The 20,099-nt window shown below is 37.7% G+C and overlaps 1 protein-coding gene across 5 annotated transcripts in view; it reads left to right on the top strand.

Moving 5' to 3' along the window:
* Positions 1–20,099, top strand: part of ZEB2 (zinc finger E-box binding homeobox 2) — a 141,413-nt gene that overhangs the window by 119,020 nt on the left and 2,294 nt on the right. For all 5 annotated transcript variants that reach the window (XM_049887147.1, XM_049887148.1, XM_049887150.1 and 2 more), the window contains exons 5-9: positions 1,993–2,181; positions 2,870–3,084; positions 5,702–5,810; positions 6,745–8,714; positions 10,111–10,291. In XM_049887147.1, the coding sequence (XP_049743104.1) occupies positions 1,993–2,181; positions 2,870–3,084; positions 5,702–5,810; positions 6,745–8,714; positions 10,111–10,291 (2,664 nt within the window). The remainder of the gene's footprint in view (positions 1–1,992; positions 2,182–2,869; positions 3,085–5,701; positions 5,811–6,744; positions 8,715–10,110; positions 10,292–20,099) is intronic.

Genomic DNA, 20,099 nt, shown 5'->3' with positions numbered 1-20,099 from the left:
GACCAATAGCTGTATCTTACGTGGCTGCTCTCAAGCTTTTAAGACCCCAGACACTGCTCACTAAACGAGGATGTACAGCATTATCTCTGTGAACTATGTTATGCCAATTGACTAAGTTGTCCCCCAAGACTATGGTCCTAAGCCTGTTAATCCAGTAAACCAATCCCACGAGTTGTTTTGATATGTCTAGGAAGCCTCCATAACTATGCCCCCTATGTGCTTTGTTATATATGTGGATATATACGTAGCACACACAAACATGTATATACATGTGCCTATAGATACAAAAAAAAAAAAAAAATTTTTTTTTTTATAGATACACCCATACATATAGATGCATTTACTCCTATGCCTTCCTATACACATATATGCATATGTATCCACCTACATAACCACACACATATTTGCTGGTTGTTGTTACTGTTGTTGCAAAATTATGTACGTTACAGCATTTACTGAAATTGTACCTTTTCTCATGTGTGCTTCTTAGTGTCTCTATTTACCTTGGTCAAGTTGTGCTGACTTCACTCATATTTGGTATTGCCTTTCTCATCACTAAAAATAACAAGTGTCTGCTATCTAAAACGTGTCTTCCCTGCCTCTCCCTCTCATGCCTAGTAAACATCAAAGAACGTTGCTTTCTTTGTGTATATCTATTCTTGACTTTTGATAATAATGGGACCATACAATATTTGTCCTTTGGTGATTGACTTACTTCACTGAGCATAATGTCCTCCAGATTCATCCATGTTATGTTTTGCAGACTTCTCATTATTCTTTAGAGTTGTGTAGTATTCCATTGTATGTATCATAGTTTGTTTATCCATTCATCCTCTGATGGGCACTTAGGTTGTTTCCATCTTTTTACTATTGTGAATAATGCTACAGTGAACATAGGTGTGCATATGTCTATTCATGCCACTGCTCTTATATCTCTTGGATATATACCTGGGAATGAGATTGCCGGATCATAAGGTATTTCTGTTTCTGGCTTTTTGAGGAGGCGCCATGCCATTTTCCGTAGTGGTGGTACCATTTTACAATCCCACCAGCAATGTACAAGAGTTCCAATCAACTACAACCTCTCCAGCATTTGTTGTTTTTTTGTTTGTTTCTTTGTTTTTTGATCAGTGACATTTTTGCCAGAGTGATGTGGTATCTCCCTGTAGTTTTGATTTGTATCTTTCTAAGAGTTGATGATTCTGAGCATCTTTTCATGTATTTATTGGCCATCTGAATGTCCTCTTTGGTGAAGTGCCTGTTTTTGTCCTTAGCGCATTTTTTGATTGGATTGTCTGTCTTTTTTAGTTGAGTTGTTGAAGTTTTCTATATATTTTAGAGTCTATGATTTTTTTTAATAAAGTCGCATTAGCATCTCTAGGAATATCTGTCCTTTGGAATTTGTCTCAAGACAGTATAGTCCTGGCTATCTGTGATATTGAGAGAGTGGAGGGTTAAAGGCATATATTTAGCAACAGGATGTTTCTGTGGTTAGGCACGTTAAGTTAGTGGACAATAAAAAATTAAATATACCTTTTTGAAAGGAAAGGGAAGTTTTGTATAGATTATTAAAATAGCTTTGAGTTTATATTACTTCTCATATGTATGAACATTAGAATTTAGTTATTTTTTTTAATTTTCAGTAAAATTTAAAAAAATCTATTTCATTCTTTGTGAAGAAGAATGCAGGTTATAGTCCAGAAAGAAAGAAATAAAACGTACTTACAGGGTTGCTACGGGTTGGAATCGACTCGCCAGCAATAGGTATTTACCTTAAAGCAAAGTGTCCTCTTTTTTTTTTTGCATCTATCATGGCCCAGAATAAGCATTTAATCAATAACTGGTCATCTTGACACTTGTTACGAATAAGCCAGGTACCTGTAATCTTATTGCAAGTCAGCGTTTCTTACTAACAACAATGTCACTGAACTTGGGCTCCTAGAAAGACTCTTGGTCCTGAAAAAAATGGTTCTTTTCTTTTTATGATTTCAGTTAAGAATGCAAATTGCACCTCAGACTTTGAAGAGTACTTTGCCAAAAGAAAACTGGAGGAACGCGATGGCCACGCAGTTAGCATCGAGGAGTACCTTCAACGCAGTGACACAGCCATTATTTACCCAGAAGCCCCTGAGGAACTGTCTCGCCTTGGCACTCCAGAGGCCAATGGGCAAGAAGAAAATGGTGAGGCTGTAATTCATTTTTAGCCACTACACTGACCTCTGCAGCTGTTACAATTACAAATGCACCACATGCCTGGGTGTTTACCTTAAAATTTGAAGAACAGCTGCAGAGGCATGGAATTTCATGAGCAAAGATTAGAACTGTAATTTTAGGGTATTGTGAATTTTTTTGTCAGCAAATTTGTGTCATTTGTACATCCAATAAAGAACAAGTACAATTAGAGCCTATTTCTAAGAGATAAAAATATCTAAATGCATTCCTATCTTTCTAAAATATTTCACTTTTCAGGAAGAAAAAAAGTTTGGAAATACTGACCCTCACCTTTTGTTCTTTACCAGCACCTGAAAGGCTCCCCCACACCCTGAGTTCCCGGGTAATCCATGACTAAAGGTTTAACGCGAACCGTCAGCCATCTAAAGAGAATCTCCGCGTTTATCAGCTGTTTGAATTTCCCCCAAAAAGCTCGAGTAATTAATTAATCTTCCAGCACAGTGTGAACTGATCCCTACATGTCCGTCCTGGGTGTGCAAGGGGACGAGTGTGCTCGGAGGCCGAGTGCAATGATGGCACTCTCGTGGAGCAGATTGCAGTGATTCCTGTCATACCATCCCGGGCAGTCAGCCCATTAGCTGCCATTGATTTACTGACCTTTTGGCCTGCTTCTCTCTCTCTCGTCTCTCGGCTACAGACCTGCCACCTGGAACTCCAGATGCTTTTGCCCAACTGCTGACCTGCCCCTACTGCGACCGGGGCTACAAGCGCTTGACATCACTGAAGGAGCACATCAAGTACCGCCACGAGAAGAATGAAGAGAACTTTTCTTGCCCTCTTTGTAGCTATACGTTTGCCTATCGCACCCAGCTCGAGCGGCATATGGTGACGCACAAGCCAGGGACAGATCAGGTGGGGGGCTGCTTTTAAGTGATTTCTTTCTATAATAACCCCTTAGAGAAACGATATTGCTGTGATTGGCAATCATTATTAATTTTTCATGGCATTTTGAAGATGCAGATCTTTTAATGGTAATAGCTTTAATTGAGGTCTAAATGATTTTTTGATGGTCTCTTCTAATATGATTTAATAGTCTTATGTTCACGATCGAATGAGTGTGTTAATTTCTAATTTAGAAATTTTATTTGCACTTTAACTTGACTTTAGTTTCATTTTTATGTTCCACAAAAAGTGAATGAAATTGTAGCATTTTAATTATACATTATTAAACATCTCAGCAATTTTAATTCCATTTTTTACCTAGCTTTACTTAGAATTTTTTTTTTCATATAGGATCCAAGTCACAGTAAAAGAAGGGTGTTTTTTTTCATTTCTCATGTAACACCTTCAATTACTTAGAGTTATTTTACAAGCTGCTGCTACTAGTATATGAAATCTAATTAAGTGCTTTAAAGAAATTTGAAAAGGCATATATATGTATATATGTACATATATATCATAAACTGGATTAATACTAAAATGTTGGGTATACACTAAAAATGATTCCTTCTTTATATGCTTATTTGTAGCTAAATGCTAAAATTGCCCTACCTCTTTTGGCTCACTCATCTTAAAAATAAAAAGTGTGTCTTGGATAGGTAAACATAGTTTCTGAAATTCTTAAAATGACTGAATGGAATTGATTTACAGGGCCCCTTAAATGTTTTAGCAAAACTGCTGTTTCTATCTTCCTGGAAGAATTGACTCTGCCAACTGACATTATGATGTGTTAGAATGGTAACAGAAATGGTGTGCCTTCAGTCAAAATAACTGGCACTATTGACCCGGCATCACCCTATGTAAGCCTTGACACCATACCTGTTTTTAAAATTATTGAACAGGATTTTTTATATAAAAATTTTTTTTCTTTTTCCTTACGAGCTTTATTTTCCCGGAATAAGGAAAATGAGTGTAAGCAAACAATCCAACAATGGAACTGTACTATTTAAGAGGACAGCTCAGGTAAACCATTCCATTTCTGCCTGGGCTTGTCACCCGAATGTTTGGTTCAAAGTTCAGTTATTAAAACGAAATGCTGGCATAGTTATACTTATGTAATAGTTTATCTCCCCTTGCTCATATGCACAAAAACTCTAGGAATAAAAAAAAAAGTTGCCTAGAAATCTATCTAGCATAACTTCTTTAAATTTCACATGCAGAAGTGTGATTGTGTTGGCGCATTATGAATGGTAGCTTTGGTGTTGAAAAGTCCCCTCATTTGCTCATGGCATTTACAATTAGTAAATTAAAATGATTGTATCATATTAACAGTGGCACAACTAAAGTTTATAGTAGTCCTCTGAGGGCTGTGGGGGGAGACAAAGCAGCTGTTGCTGTTTGTTTATGCAACTCAGCAACATATGAGCGCTGGTCCCTCAATGGAGCTCGGCGGGCTGGGCTCCGCTTGATCTTTGAAGGTTGCTGCTGTTTGAACAAACCTCCCTGTGTCCCATGTAACACCATCTGTCTCACTAGGAATGTGGGAAGATTCAGCACACCCTAGCAGTTGTCATACCGTTTCTGTGCTGTCTTTTTGCAAAAGGCTTTTGTGTCACTGCCGCTTGAAAAAGGCTGACCTCCTACCTTGAGCATCCAGAGTGGATGACTGTATTTTTTTTTTTCCAGAATTCTAAGTCTCACTGCCTTTTTTTCCCCCTTGTTCAAAAAGGTCAGCTGTGTTTGATTATATCTTTGCTGCTTTTAACTTGTCTTTTCAGCAAACTTTTTTTTCTCCTTTTTGTCCCTACTCCCTAGCACACTACTAAAAAGGAAAACGAAAAGTCGTTGAAGTCTTTCCTACTGGTCTGTGATAAAACTGCTCAAGCAGCTATCACCCGAGATGTTGTCTCTTACATTTGATAATGAATCAAATCTGATATGTAACACTTCAGGAAAAACAGGGTTTACATTTGGTACTAGCACAGTGAATGAGATGTTTAAACATGCTTATCATATAATGAAATATTTATCTTTGAGTTTTTTGTTTGTTTTGGGTTTGTGGATTTTTTTTTATTATTATTATTCTTTAAATTTAGGATTGCCTCTGTATAAACTATACTTTTAACCTATACAAACAATTCATAAAATTAGTTATACTGTGTGGGCTTTTTGGAGACTATTTAGAATTTTCATGAAAATATTTATTTTCTCCTTGACAAAATAGGTACATTATATCAGGGGAATCTTCAGATCTTAAATGTTGCAGTAAACACAGAGAACCACAAACATCTTTACAATCACACTTTTCATCTCCAAAGGCTCAAAGAAATATTTTGGAAAAGAGACTCCAGAAATAATTCTAAAGCAAGCGTTGGTTGCGCATGTGAAAGCACTTTTTTTTTTTTTATTCGTTCCAATTTTATTGCCAACATTATCACTTTTATTGCAACTCTGAAAGACTGGGCAGATAAATAAACATGTACTCAAACCTTTTGGCCTGCCTAAGAAATAGGGGCCGTTTAAAATATTTGTAACACATTTTCTTTGTTCCTCCGGCACAAAACTGATGTTCGTATTTTTCCTTTTATAGCACCAAATGCTGACCCAAGGAGCAGGTAATCGCAAGTTCAAATGCACAGAGTGCGGCAAGGCCTTCAAATATAAACACCATCTGAAAGAACACCTGCGAATTCACAGTGGTGAGTAGCAGAGGTGCTGGGGTTTGCATTGGCATCTTGTTTAATTACAGCAGTTTTTAAAGATTGTTTAAAATTTACACAGTTCTGTTTGTAGCTTTTTGGTGCTCCTAATTTATCTCATAAACTATGTGTGCCTGATATGTCCTCACGAGATTTATGGTACCACCAATAGCTCTATCTTACAAAAAGAAGGAATACTTACACTTCTTAAAAATTCCAAATGCTTCATTTCCAAACCTAGAGGCTCTCTTTTTCTCCTTTCAAAAAAAAAAAAACCCTCCTACAGACTAAGCATTTTTGATCTGAAGAAACTCAACTGGCAAATTCTGAAGGAAATTCATTTTTGGTACCTCACCAGGAAAGAAAAAGTGGAAGAATTTTGGATAGGAGGTTGTGTATGATAAACATCCCTTGATTTCTGAGAGCTGCATATTATAGAACAAACATTCTACCACTGAGATTTCTTCTTTATAACTAGTTTGATAGCTCTGCCCAACATTTTATTACCAAATTGGATGCTATTCAAAGGACTAGTTGGATTGGTAGAATCAATGGCATCTACACAGAGTTGATTAAAGACATGGCTACACTTCCCTTTAAATACTGTGACATCTTTATTGTGCTATTGACCACACATTAATCTGACACTCTGTTTAAATGGGAGGCTGCCGATGGCAAGACAAGATTTGGGATCTTGGCTGAAAAAGGCAGAGATAGCCCTCGCCTCCCACTGCTAACATCTTGAATTATGTCCTCCCAGGGTAGATAAAAACCAGAAACAGTTATGGTCAAATAATTCTAATCTAAGCACGTAGACTGTAGAGGTGCCCCATTGTGTTCCTTTCATTTAGTTTCACAGATTCTTGTCTTGGTAGACAAATGTAGTTGTTACCTAAACAAAGAAATGTAATGTTAATTCTAATTATCATTTTAGGTGAAAAACCATACGAGTGCCCAAACTGCAAGAAACGTTTCTCCCATTCTGGTTCCTACAGTTCGCACATCAGCAGCAAGAAATGTATTGGTTTAATCTCTGTAAATGGCCGAATGAGAAACAATATCAAGACGGGTTCTTCCCCTAATTCTGTTTCTTCTTCTCCTACTAATTCAGCCATTACCCAGTTAAGAAACAAATTGGAGAATGGAAAACCACTTAGTATGTCTGAACAAACAGGCTTACTTAAAATTAAAACAGAACCACTAGACTTCAATGACTATAAAGTTCTTATGGCCACACACGGGTTTAGTGGCACTAGTCCCTTTATGAATGGTGGGCTTGGAGCGACCAGCCCTTTAGGAGTTCATCCATCTGCTCAAAGTCCAATGCAGCACTTAGGTGTAGGGATGGAAGCCCCTTTACTTGGATTTCCCACAATGAACAGCAATTTAAGCGAGGTACAAAAGGTTCTACAGATTGTGGACAATACGGTTTCCAGGCAAAAAATGGACTGCAAGGCTGAAGAAATTTCAAAGTTGAAAGGTTATCACATGAAGGATCCATGCTCTCAACCTGAGGAACAAGTAGTTACTTCTCCTAATATTCCACCTGTAGGTCTTCCAGTAGTGAGTCATAATGGTGCCACTAAAAGTATTATTGACTATACATTAGAAAAAGTCAATGAAGCCAAAGCTTGCCTCCAGAGCTTAACTACTGACTCAAGGAGACAGATAAGTAATATAAAGAAAGAGAAGCTACGTACTTTAATAGATTTGGTCACCGACGATAAGATGATTGAAAACCATAACATATCCACTCCATTTTCATGCCAGTTCTGTAAAGAAAGTTTTCCTGGCCCCATTCCATTGCATCAGCATGAACGTTACCTTTGTAAGATGAATGAAGAGATCAAGGCAGTCCTGCAACCTCATGAAAACATAGTCCCCAACAAAGCCGGAGTTTTTGTTGATAATAAAGCCCTCCTCTTGTCATCTGTACTTTCTGAGAAAGGAATGGCAAGCCCCATCAACCCCTACAAGGACCACATGTCTGTACTTAAAGCATATTATGCTATGAACATGGAGCCCAATTCTGATGAACTGCTGAAAATTTCCATTGCTGTGGGCCTTCCTCAGGAATTTGTGAAGGAATGGTTTGAGCAACGAAAAGTCTACCAGTATTCAAATTCCAGGTCACCATCACTGGAAAGGAACTCCAAGCCGTTAGCTCCCAACAATAACCCTCCCACAAAAGACTCTTTATTACCCAGGTCTCCCATAAAACCTATGGACTCCATAACATCACCATCTATAGCAGAACTCCATAACAGTGTTACCAATTGTGATCCTCCTCTCAGGCTAACAAAACCTTCCCATTTTACCAATATTAAAACAGTTGAAAAATTGGACCACTCAAGGAGTAATACTCCTTCTCCCTTAAATCTTTCCTCCACATCTTCTAAAAACTCCCACAGTAGTTCTTACACTCCAAACAGCTTCTCTTCTGAGGAGCTCCAGGCTGAGCCTTTGGACTTGTCATTACCAAAACAAATGAAAGAACCCAAAAGTATTATAGCCACAAAGAACAAAACAAAAGCTAGTAGCATCAGTTTAGACCATAACAGTATTTCTTCATCATCTGAAAATTCGGATGAGCCGCTAAACTTGACTTTCATCAAGAAGGAGTTTTCGAATTCAAATAATCTGGACAACAAAAGCACTAACCCCGTGTTCGGCATGAATCCATTTAGTGCCAAACCTTTATACACAGCCCTTCCACCACAAAGCGCATTTCCCCCTGCCACTTTCATGCCACCAGTCCAGACCAGTATCCCTGGGCTACGACCATACCCAGGACTGGATCAGATGAGCTTCTTACCGCATATGGCCTATACCTACCCAACTGGAGCAGCTACTTTTGCTGATATGCAGCAAAGGAGAAAGTACCAGCGGAAACAAGGATTTCAGGTAATGAGACATATCATTTGCTCTGAATAGAGGAGATGAAAATTATATAGCTTATGGGCATGCAGGAAAAAAATAGCAGTGAAAAAAATCAAGTGCACTGTTTTCAGCAGACATACAAGAGTTTATTTTAACTTGAACTTAAAACTGAGTGAGCTAGAAAAATAAATGGATGAAAGAATGAAATGCTGTTCTGTGTAAGCACATTTGCTTTAAAAAAAAAGGTAAAGAAATCAATATTTATTTTGTGGTACATTTAGATGGATTCATCAGCTTTTAGAATTGTGTACTGATAACATTTGGTGGGACTCAGGTAGATGCTAAAAAGTAAAGTTCCTAACAGTCACATACCTTTACAGATGTTTATGATTTTTTTTTTTATATATATATAGGATATATAAATACATACACATTAATGTATTTTAAGAGAGAATAGTTTATTATAAAGAGTGTTTAAAAAATACTTCGTGCATTCCACATGACTTCTTTTGTAATTTTCAAACTAATAAATAATGTATGGGTTTTCAAATACAAAATGCAGGTATGTTTTCACATTATACAGTATAATCCCTGTTTGCAAGATAGGCGCATAAGTAGCAGTACACCTCAGTAACAGCTGTTCCAGTATTCCAATTTACAGTACGTCCGCCCTCTTTGTAAATGTTTTTAAGCCTATTTAATCTTCTCTAATATTAATTAGTGCAAACGTAGTCTAAGAAAACTGAACTGTGGGCTAGCGAATGGAAATGTATGTTATCATGCCAGTTTGCACTCCTTTGGATCAAGACAAAATAAATATCAAGAAATTTAATAATTTACTGATCCACATTCATTATTGCTTAATGCTGAAGGCTGTTTTAACATAGATAGAACATTGATAAAAAGTGTTATTAATATTCCCTATTTCAAATTAGAAAATTAAATATAAAAATATAGCTCGAGGCCTTCAGTTGGTAGACATACATTTAAATAGATTGCATAATAACAACATTTTGTACCTAAATATAAAATTCAATTAAAATGAGGTTTCTACAGCTACAGATCATTTCTAAAGTTAAGCACACTGAAGAAAATACACCAATTTAGATCTTTTAATTTTCACTCAGGGATATTTCCCGGTATAAAGAAAATAAAGGATTTTAGGAAAATGTGTATTTTTCTCACCTTTGGAGTTGACTGTTTTCTTGAAAAACAGCTCTGCCATCTAGGGCAGATAAAGTTTATATTTTTGTTGAAGCGTGAGACCCCATAGATGGTTCATGGAAAATATTAATTTTTAAAAACGAGATCTATTCATAGCAGTCAACTTTTGAGGTTCTCCAAATGTCAGCCTAGGCGAGGTTGTTTGGTGTAAACACAAAGAGAAGAGACTGTGTTGAACTATGTGATTATATCACAGGGAGAATTGCTTGATGGAACACCAGACTACATGTCAGGCCTAGATGACATGACAGACTCCGATTCCTGTCTGTCTCGAAAGAAGATCAAGAAGACAGAGAGTGGCATGTATGCATGTGACTTATGTGACAAGACATTCCAGAAAAGCAGTTCCCTTCTGCGACATAAATACGAACACACAGGTATGAGTGACTTTGACTAGCTAGTTAGAGCTTCCCAGCCTGCTGCTGTACATTTCATAATATTTAATGAGTACACTTGTGCAACAGAAGATGTAGCGTATGCTGATACCTTCAACAAGGAAGAAATAATGCCTTTGCCTAGCTCCGTAGGACTTTTTTGTTGCCCGTTTATTGGATCATTCATGTGTTTATGAGTGTGCTTGTCTTTATGTCTTTGGAGTTAATCTGTAAACCAAATTTACAGGTCCTATCAAAGGAATATTTAAATGTCCAGGGCAATGAAATGGTGGGACACAAGCCAGTTATTGGAAATATCTTCAAATTCTCCAGCTGTGATGAACCTATATGTGTAAAAATTTAATAATAAAAAATTCAGTCAATGATTTATTAGTTTCATCGTCCAAATATCAAATGAGCTACTATTTGGGGGTGATTTTGTTGGGTTTTCATAAATTGACCCCATTTTGAATAAACTAAAAGGTTTAGTACTGCAAAAGAAAAGTCATAAATAAAGCAATAGGCCAAATGAGCTATGGAAACTGCCAATATTTGGAAGACTGAAATAAAACTTTCTAAGTTTAATTAGCTCATTTCCAATTCACGCATTACTAATTAGGAGCAATTATACAGACTTGACAAGACAGCAGTCTAATTCTTCCCTAGGAGTAGAGAGACAGTGGGTTAATTTTAAAAAAGAAAGATGAAGTACCATAATGTAAACCAAAAAGCAAACCCATTGCCATCGAGTCGATTCCAACTCATAGCATCCCTATAGGACAGACTAGAACTGCCCCCTAGGGTTTCCAAGGAGCAGCTGGTGGATTCGAACTGCTGACTTTTGGTTAGCACCCAAGCTCTTAACCGCTGTGCCACCAGGGCTCCCCATAATGTAAAGCATGTATTATTTTTCACAATCCAACACCTGAAACCAGTGCAGTCCTGTAGGAGAGCCAGAGCTGTTTCCTCCTTCCTTCTCCTCCCATCCCAACAGCAAGGTAACTCAGCCTCATCCCTGTCCCTAAGCCATCTCCCTCTCTTCTCCGCTAGAAATTTGGCACACTGAACTGACTCGATGAGGAAAGGAGTGTAGGATCTCAATCAAAATATTGGTGGGAGGGGTAGAAATCAGGAAATTTTCCATGGGTAAAATTAGGAAATGTTTCATTTCGAATCAGGAAGTCCAGTATCAAACACTTTAATCTGGAGGGAAAAAAAGATACTCTAACATTAATGCTTTTGAAGGGAATCTGATGAAGAAGCAGGAAAGAAAAAGAAAGGAAGAAGGAAAGCGAAAGGAAGGGAAGGGGAGGGAAAGGAAGGGAATCTGAATAGTTGCTGCCACATTTTGACTAAATATGTAGCGCCCTTTCTAGTGATCCCAAACTATCCTTGGGGAGTACATCTACTCATCATCTTTCCTTATTCCTTATTTCACATGTGCTGAGGCAACACAAGTGATGAGAGTTAGCCTGAAGGGGGGAGAGGGTAAGTTCTGTAACATTAAGTGTTGAGGGTATTTGTGAGGAGCACAAGGCTGATAAATTGCAGTGCTCATACTCCACCCAATCCTATTTCCTTCTCCTTCAACTGACTGACATTAATTGCTATTATTGTACAAGTTCAACTAATAATATCATAATATTTATATTGATACAACCCAGTGAAATTGCCTTATAATGACACAATCCAATTTGAATAGCAAATCCAAACAGCTTTTATTACATAATTCCAGGCTTGAAGCCTCAAAGTTTTCTACATTTGTCTTTTACTCACACATTCTTTTTTTAGTACCAAGTCCTATTGAGCATTTACAGAGTAAAGATATTTTCATACCTAAATTTAATGTTAACGAACCTCAAATATATTTTGTATCTCATTATTCCACAACAATAGGCACATCACTGAAGGCATCTTACCTATCTGATTGGTTTTATCGTATGACCATGTGCAAACTCTATCATATAGTACATGGTAAGTGTAAAACTTGTGTTTTAGTGAGGCCTATCAAAAAAAAAATTTTTTTTTTTAATCAAACATATTGACATCCAGTTGGTGTATTTGTTTCCTGTCAATTAGATAGTCCATATATTATATAGATATATAGATACTTAAGAGACCCAAAAGTTGATAGATTGCAAATATGTGTAACCACTGCAGTGAGAAAACTAATTTGCATTAAAAAAAAAATAAAGATAAAAGGCTCTGTTCCTTTAAGATGTGAGAACACCTGTTGCCGAGAAACACATTGCCTACCAACAGGATGCTAACCAATGGTTTCTCTAAACTTGTGATTCGTTATACTCCCATTGGCTTCCCAGCTTGTCAAGTTTCCAGTGTGCTAACTTTTTGCTGTCTTGACCCGACATTTCATGACATGACTACTGTCAGGGTGTTAAACCAAAAAACCAAACCCGTTGGCTGTCGAGTTGATTCTGACTCATAGCAACCCTACAGGACAGAGTAGAACTGCCCCATAGGGTTTCCAAGGAGCGACTGGTGGATTCGAACTGCTGGTATTTTGGTTAGCAGCCGAGTTCTTAACCACTGCACCACCAGGGCTTTAGTGTATTAGGTTCCATCAAAGTGAAGTTCTTCATAAATTATCTATCACTGAGAAATATGTAAAAATTTAGCCTGTTTTCCTTCCCTGTTTGGGCCCCTTAAACCTCTTATTTGTTCATAATAAGCACTAATATTTTAAGAATATACTACTATGAAAATTTTAAGTGAGAATTGTCTCTGGGTTGGTAGAGTCTAAGATTGGGAACTAAAATTGAATCATCATTTGATTATATGTTGATTACCAATGTGCTATTGATAAAGTGTATTTCTTATGTCTGTCTAAAATTTAACATATAGAATAGTTTAGAGTAAGAAGACAATTTGAGAGACTTATTCTTGGGATCATGTGCTCTTTTATCTTAACCAATTTAATGTATTTCTTACACAGATACCAAAGTCATAATGCCTAATTTTTCATAGTAATGCCTTATTGCTTGCTGGCTTTTCCTGGGACCTAGACTAGGACAAGAAGCCTTGATGCTGCAGTGGTTAAAGCGCTCAGCTGCTAACCAAAAGGTTGGTGGTTTGAACCCATCAGCCGCTTCCTAGGAGAAGGGTGTGGCAGTCTGCTTCTGTAGATTCATAGCCTTGGAAATCCTATAAGGCAGTTGCTGCTCTGTCCTGTTGTTGTACCGCCCTGTCACTTCTCACTCATAGCAAGCCTGTGTACACCAGAATGAAAAAGTGCCTGGTCCTGTGCCATGGTCACAGTCATTGCTATGTTTGCTGACCTTCTACTTCACCAAGCATGATGTCCTTCTCCAGGGACTGGTCCCTCCTGATAACATGTCCAAAGTACATAAGACAAAGTCTCGCTATCCTCACTTCTAAGGACCATTCTGGCTGTACGTCCAAGACAGATTTGTTCATTCTTCTGGCGGTCTATGGTATATTCAGTATTCTTTGCCAGCACCATAATTCAAAGGTATCAACTCTTCTTTGGTCTTCCTTATTCATTGTCCAGCTTTTGCATGCATATAAGATGATTGAAAGTACCATGGCTTGGGTGGGGCGCACCTTAGTCTTCAAAGTGACATCTTTGCTTTTGAAAACTTTAAAGAGGTCTTTTGTTGCAGATTTGCCCAATACAATATGTTGTTTGATTTCTTGACTGCTGCTTCTATGGGCGTTGATTGTAGATCCAAGTAAAATGAAGTCCTTGACAACTTCAATCTTTTCTCCATTTATCAAGATGTTGCTTGTTGGTCCAGTTGGGAGGATTTTGATTTTCTTTAGGTTGAGGTGCAAAACATACTGAAGGCTGTAGTCTTTGATCTTCATCAATAGGTACTTCAGGTCTTCTTCACTTTCAGCAAGCAAGGTTTTGTCATCTGCATATCCCAGGTTGTTAATGAGTCTTCCTCCAATCCTAATGCTGTGTTCTTCTTCATATAATCCAGCTTCTCAGATAATTTGCTCAGCATACAGACTGAATAAGCATGGTGAGAGGATACAACCCTGACGCACACCTTTCCTGACTTTAAACCACACAATATCCTCTTGTTCTGTTCCAGCAACTGCCTTTTGATCTATGTACAGGTTCAGCATGAGCACAATTAAGTGTTCTGGAATTCCCATCCTTCGCAACGTTTTCCATAATTTGTTATGATCTACACAGTTGAATGTCTTTGGAGTGTCAATAAAACACAGGTAAACATCTTTCTGGTATTCTCTGCTTTCAGCCAGGATCCATCTGACATCAGCAACGGTATCACTCATTTCACGTCCTCTCTTGAATCTGGCTTGGATTTCTGGTCGTTCCTTGTTGATGTACTGCTGCAATAGTTTTTGAATTATCTGCAGCAAAATTTTACTTGTATGTGATATTAATGATATTGTTCGATATTTCCCACATTCTGTTGGATCACTTCTCTTTGGAATGGGCACAAATATGGATCTCTTTCAGTCAGTTGGCCAGGGAGCTGTCTTCCAAATCTTGACACAGACAAGCATGCTTCCAGCATTACATCCCTGTGTCGAAACACGTCAACTGGTATTCCATCAATTCCTGGAGCCTTGTTTTTTGCCAGTGCCTTCAGAGCAGCTTGATCATTTTCCTTCAGTACCATCTGTTCTTGATCATATGCTACCTCCTGAAATGGTTGAAGGTACATTTACTCTGATGTTTCTATCTTCTTTTGATGCTCTTGCATAGTTCAGTATTTTGGCCATAGAATCATTGAACTCTAGCCTTGAATTTTTTCTTCAGTTCTTTCAGCTTGAGAAATGTTGAGCATATTCTTCCCTTTTGGTTTTCTAACTGCAGGTCTTTGCACATGCCATTGTAACACTTTACTTTGTCTTCCTGAGCCACCCTTTGAAATCTTCTGTTCAGCTTTCTTAATCATTTCTTCTTTTGCTTTAGCTATTCTACATTCAAGAGCAAGTTTCAGAGTCTCTTTTGACATCCGTTTTGGTCTTTTCTTTCTTTCCTGTTTTTTTTTTAATGACCTTTCGCTTTCTTCACATATGGCGTCCTTGATGTCATCCCACAACTCGTCTGGTCTTCAGTCATTCGTGTTCAATGCATCAAATTTATTCTTGAGATGGTCTGTAAATTCAGGTGGGATGTACTGAAGTTCGTACTTTGGCTCTTGTGGTCTTGTTTTAATTTTCTTCAGCTTCAACTTGAGCAGTTGGTGGTCTGTTCCATAGTCAGCCCCTGGCCTTGTTCTGACTGTAATATTCAGCTTCCCCATTGTCCCTTTCCACAGATGGAGTTGATTTGATTCCTGTGTATTCCATCTGGTGAGGTCCACGTGTATAGTTATCATTTATGTTGCTGAAAAGAAGTATTTCCAATGAATAGGTCATTGGTCTTGCAAAATTCCATCATGCGATCTCCATTGTTGTTTCTATCACTAAGGCCATAATTTCCAACTACGGATCCTTCTTTGTTTCCAACTTTTTCATTCCAGTCACCAGTAATTACCAGGCATCTTGAGTGCATGTTTGATCTATTTCAGACTAAAGAAACTGGTAAAATTCTTCAATTTCTTCATCTCTGGCATTTGTGGTTAGTGAGTAAATTTGAATAGTCATTTTAACTGGACTTCCTTGTAGGTGTATGGATATTATCCTATCACTGACAGTGCTGTACTTCAGGATAGATCTTGAAGTGTTTTTTTTTCTTTTTTGAATGAATATGATAACATTCCTCTTCAATTTGTCATTCCCAGCATCGTAGACTATATGATTGCCTGATTCCAAATGGGCACCAGCAGTCCATTTCAGCTCAATATTTCCTAGGGTATCGATCTTCAAGTGTTCTGTTTCATTTCTGGCAACTTCTGATTTTCCTTGGAAACCCTGGTGGCGTAGTGGATTAGTGCTATGACTGCTAACCAAATGGCTTGCAGTTCGAATTTACCAGGTGCTCCTTGGAAACTCTATGTGACAGTTCTACTCTGTCCTATAGGGTCACTGTGAACCAGAATTTTCCTAGATTCACACTTCATACATTCCACATTCCAATTATTAATGAATGTTTGCAGCTGTTTCTTCTCCTTTTGAGTCATGCTGCATCAGCAAACGAAGGTCCTGAAAGCTTTACTCCATCCACGTCAATAAGGTCAACTCTATTTTGAGGAGGAAGCTCTTCCCCAGTCATATTTTGAGTGCTTTTCAAGCTGAGGGGCTCATCTGCCAGCACTATATCGGACTCTGTCCTATTGGGCCGCTATGAGTTAGAATCAACTCAAAGGCAACGGGTTTGGTTTTTTTGGTTAGACTGGGACAGAGGAAGGAAACACTACATAAACATTGACTTCAATAGGATTAATTGTCTCAAATAAAGACTGTGTAATATAAGATCTGAAACTGGCATTAGACACTGTCAAGAACTTACTTGTATTCCACTAAAATTTTAATCTGACATTTATTGAGTGCTCTCTCTGCTGAGACATTGTGGTAGATGCTTTTAAACCCACCTTATTTGGAAAAGTAATAAAAATGTTTCTACTTTCAAGTAAATAAAACCTAAGTTTTAAATAAATTACCAATTTTTTTCTCAGTTAAATAATTTTTTCATACCAGCAACCTTCCATTTTATTATTAATTTCAGTTTTTGATTCTAGATGAATCTAGATATTAGAGAGAAAAAGTTTTTTACCCTAAAAACTTGTTTTGGTTCACTAAATATCAATTTGGATGTTTTTCTGTATCTTGTTCATGTGGAAATTTAATTCCAGAACATTTTCATTTGAATCAGGTAAACCAATCAAACAAGTTTAAAGAAAAAAAAAAAAAGGAGGAGAATGTCCAGGTCAGTTTCTATTTAAATGGAATTGATTAAATACTTATCAGTGAATTTTCTGGAGATTTGTAGAGTATTTAGGGCAAAGTAAAGCTCCCCTCTCCCCCTCAACATGTCCTTTGTGTGGCGTAATGGCTGAACGTTTTATTCTTTCAGGTTATCAGGTCATAATACAGACTCAATATATTTATATTATAAGCATATTGTTTATTATTGAGCAAATTCCCTGAAAATTGATTGTCTGTAACCATAGAATATCTATAAAATAGGCTACAGGTTAGTGGGCATCCCCCAAGCATTCCTAAAAGGCCTTGACACCTGTGCTGGGGAGAGCTCGTTGTCTCAGAACACTGCTCTGTGTTCAGTTTCTTTGGAAAGAAATAGCCATATCAACTATAATGTTCATTCAAAATTAATTCACACCGTCTCTTCATGAAGTGATGTAACTGGTTGACATTTTTGTTCTCCAGAACCAATGAGACATTGTCATCTAAAAAAGGTCATAGAACAATTCTACCCCAATGCACACTGTAACAGCTAAAACACCAAGAAATATTTCATCTAGTATTTCTCTTCTCTCCATTCAGACTTGTTTCTTCAGTGTACTCTGGTTCTGATATATGCATCTTGCTTAGAACTTGGGAAATTATCGAATATATATTAATGAATGAGAATAAAATTATCTAACATAAATTGAGTGCTTACTGTGTGCAATCCTTGTACAAAATATTTTACATGCACTGTTCCTTTACTCTCTATGCCCAGCCTGTGAGTTAGATCCCAAAATGATCTCCCTTTTACTGACAAGGAAACTGATCCTCTAGAGAGGTTACCATGCCCAAGACTGCCCAGCACCTCCTAAAACACAGATTTGAACTCAGACAGTCAGATTCTAGACCCCATCTCCCCTATTTAACACTTTGCTCACCATCCTGCTCCAGTGAATGAACTGCCGCAGTGAGAGCCGTGTTATCCTTGCTCCTGAGAGCATCCATTTCTTTAACGTCCAAGTCCACACAAGAAAGACCGAATTCGCAACATAGCAACCTGAAGTTTCCTGGAAGGCAAAACCTTTGTCTTTTTCCCAAATGCACTTCTGCTTCCTGTTACACTACCGTCACACCCGGTGGTCTTGTGAAATGGAAAAGCACACATCTTTCCAGAGTCTTGGCACTCCATTGGAATTCTCCTCTCTATTTTTCAGTTTACCTCATTCAAAACATCTTTTCCAAAAGTTAAGGAATGGTTCTTGTGTGGTTTGAATTATATATATTTTTCTTCAGACTATTAGCTGCTTTAGTCCTTGAAGTAGGTTATTAGAAACGTCTTTATGTCCAGTACAACTAGTAGTCACCAATATGTCTCTTTCTGATTTCTTCCCTTAAAAATTACAGGTGATTAATTTCTTCCTACTGTAATATTGTGCCTCACCACATCTATCATCACTAAATTTATATTGGACTTTCCAGTAAAATAAAGACCATTCATGAAATAACACATAACAGGCTACAGCATTTTCTAAATAGTGGCATACCCCAGAGACATCGAATAACATAATTAAAGATATTTGATTGCTAATTTAGTTTACATATCACCATATCACGGAATACCTGAAGTGTGTAGAGTGGGTTCCTAATCTTATAACACGACATTTAGCAAATAAAAATGGAGTTGAATCTACTAATGCCGGCTTTTAATTCAGTTTGCTGAAATGTAAGTTTGTATTAGGGGAATATAGGAGGCCTGGTGGTGCGGTGCTTAAAAGCTCAGCTGCTAACCAAAAGGTCGGCAGTTCAAATTCACCAGCCACTCCTTGAGGGCTGTTCTACCCTGTGGGCCATATCTACTCTGTCTTATGGAGTGGCTATGAGTCAGAATCAACTTGACGGCAATGGGGTTTTGGGTGTATTCAGGGAATATAAGCACCTGGCTTCATATATGTTCTGATGATACACAGTGCTCTACATGACAAGCGTCTGACTTTAACTCTGGAACACCAGGCTGATAATTTTTTATTTTTTATTTTTTGTCAGTTCTATTTTGGAAATAAACTTTTAAGTATGGCAGCTATGGAAGGTGTTGAAGGCATTCCAGTGCTATTTGTGGCCTGGAATCAACCAGATGTGTTTAGGCTTGGCACTGGTTTCAAGTTCCAAACACTGGTTAGAAACTGCCTGGAATGCCAAAGGAAATACAGCATTCTCTAGCTGAGGAGTATTTTAACACTCAACAAGTGGCTGACATCTCATGGAAAACTTTAGAGGGAAAACACTATTTGGAATCAGTTCAACCTTCATGACACACATCTTTCTTATTTGTATTTTTGAATGGCTTCCTCTCTAAATTTTATTCTTAGAATCATACAACTGATAAGACATTCCTAGCATCATCTTTGTTTCTACTGCTTCCTAACTTGGCAGTTTATTCCTGTTTAAGACTCAAAGCCCATTTTCAAAGCAGTCGTTTATGATGTAACAAACAGAAGATACAAATGCCAATAAATACCAGTAATGATGCCATCTTTATCACTTTCATACACATCCTCGTTTTAAAAATGTTAGGAAGAGAACTACCTGAAAAAAAATATGTGCTAAATCACTAGAAATGTCTTGTTCAACAGGACATTTTCCAAAGTTTTTAATGGGTCAGTGATCAAAGGCTTTCTTTTCTGAGATTTTTCCCTTAATTTTCCAAGTTCTTCTTGTTTATTAACTGCATTGCATAACCGAACCCAAATCCATTGCTGTTAATTCGATTCTGATTCACAGCGACCCTATAGGACAGCGTAGAACTGCCCCATAGGGTTTCCAAAGCTGTAAATCCTTACCGAAGCAGACTGCCACATCTTTCTCCCGCGGAGGGGCTGGTGGGTTCAAACCGCTGACCTTTCGGGTAGCAGACGAGCGCTTAACCACTGCGCCACGAGGGCCCCTGTATTGCATAAGCAAGCAGTAGAAAGCCAAATCAGGAGATGAAAATGCATCTTCCTAC

This window comes from Elephas maximus, chromosome 6 (assembly GCF_024166365.1).
Source record: "Elephas maximus indicus isolate mEleMax1 chromosome 6, mEleMax1 primary haplotype, whole genome shotgun sequence".
Taxonomy (NCBI): Eukaryota; Metazoa; Chordata; class Mammalia; order Proboscidea; family Elephantidae; genus Elephas; species Elephas maximus.
The sequence above is the reverse complement of the archived record's forward strand: the minus strand, read 5'-3'. Positions and strand labels throughout refer to the sequence as shown.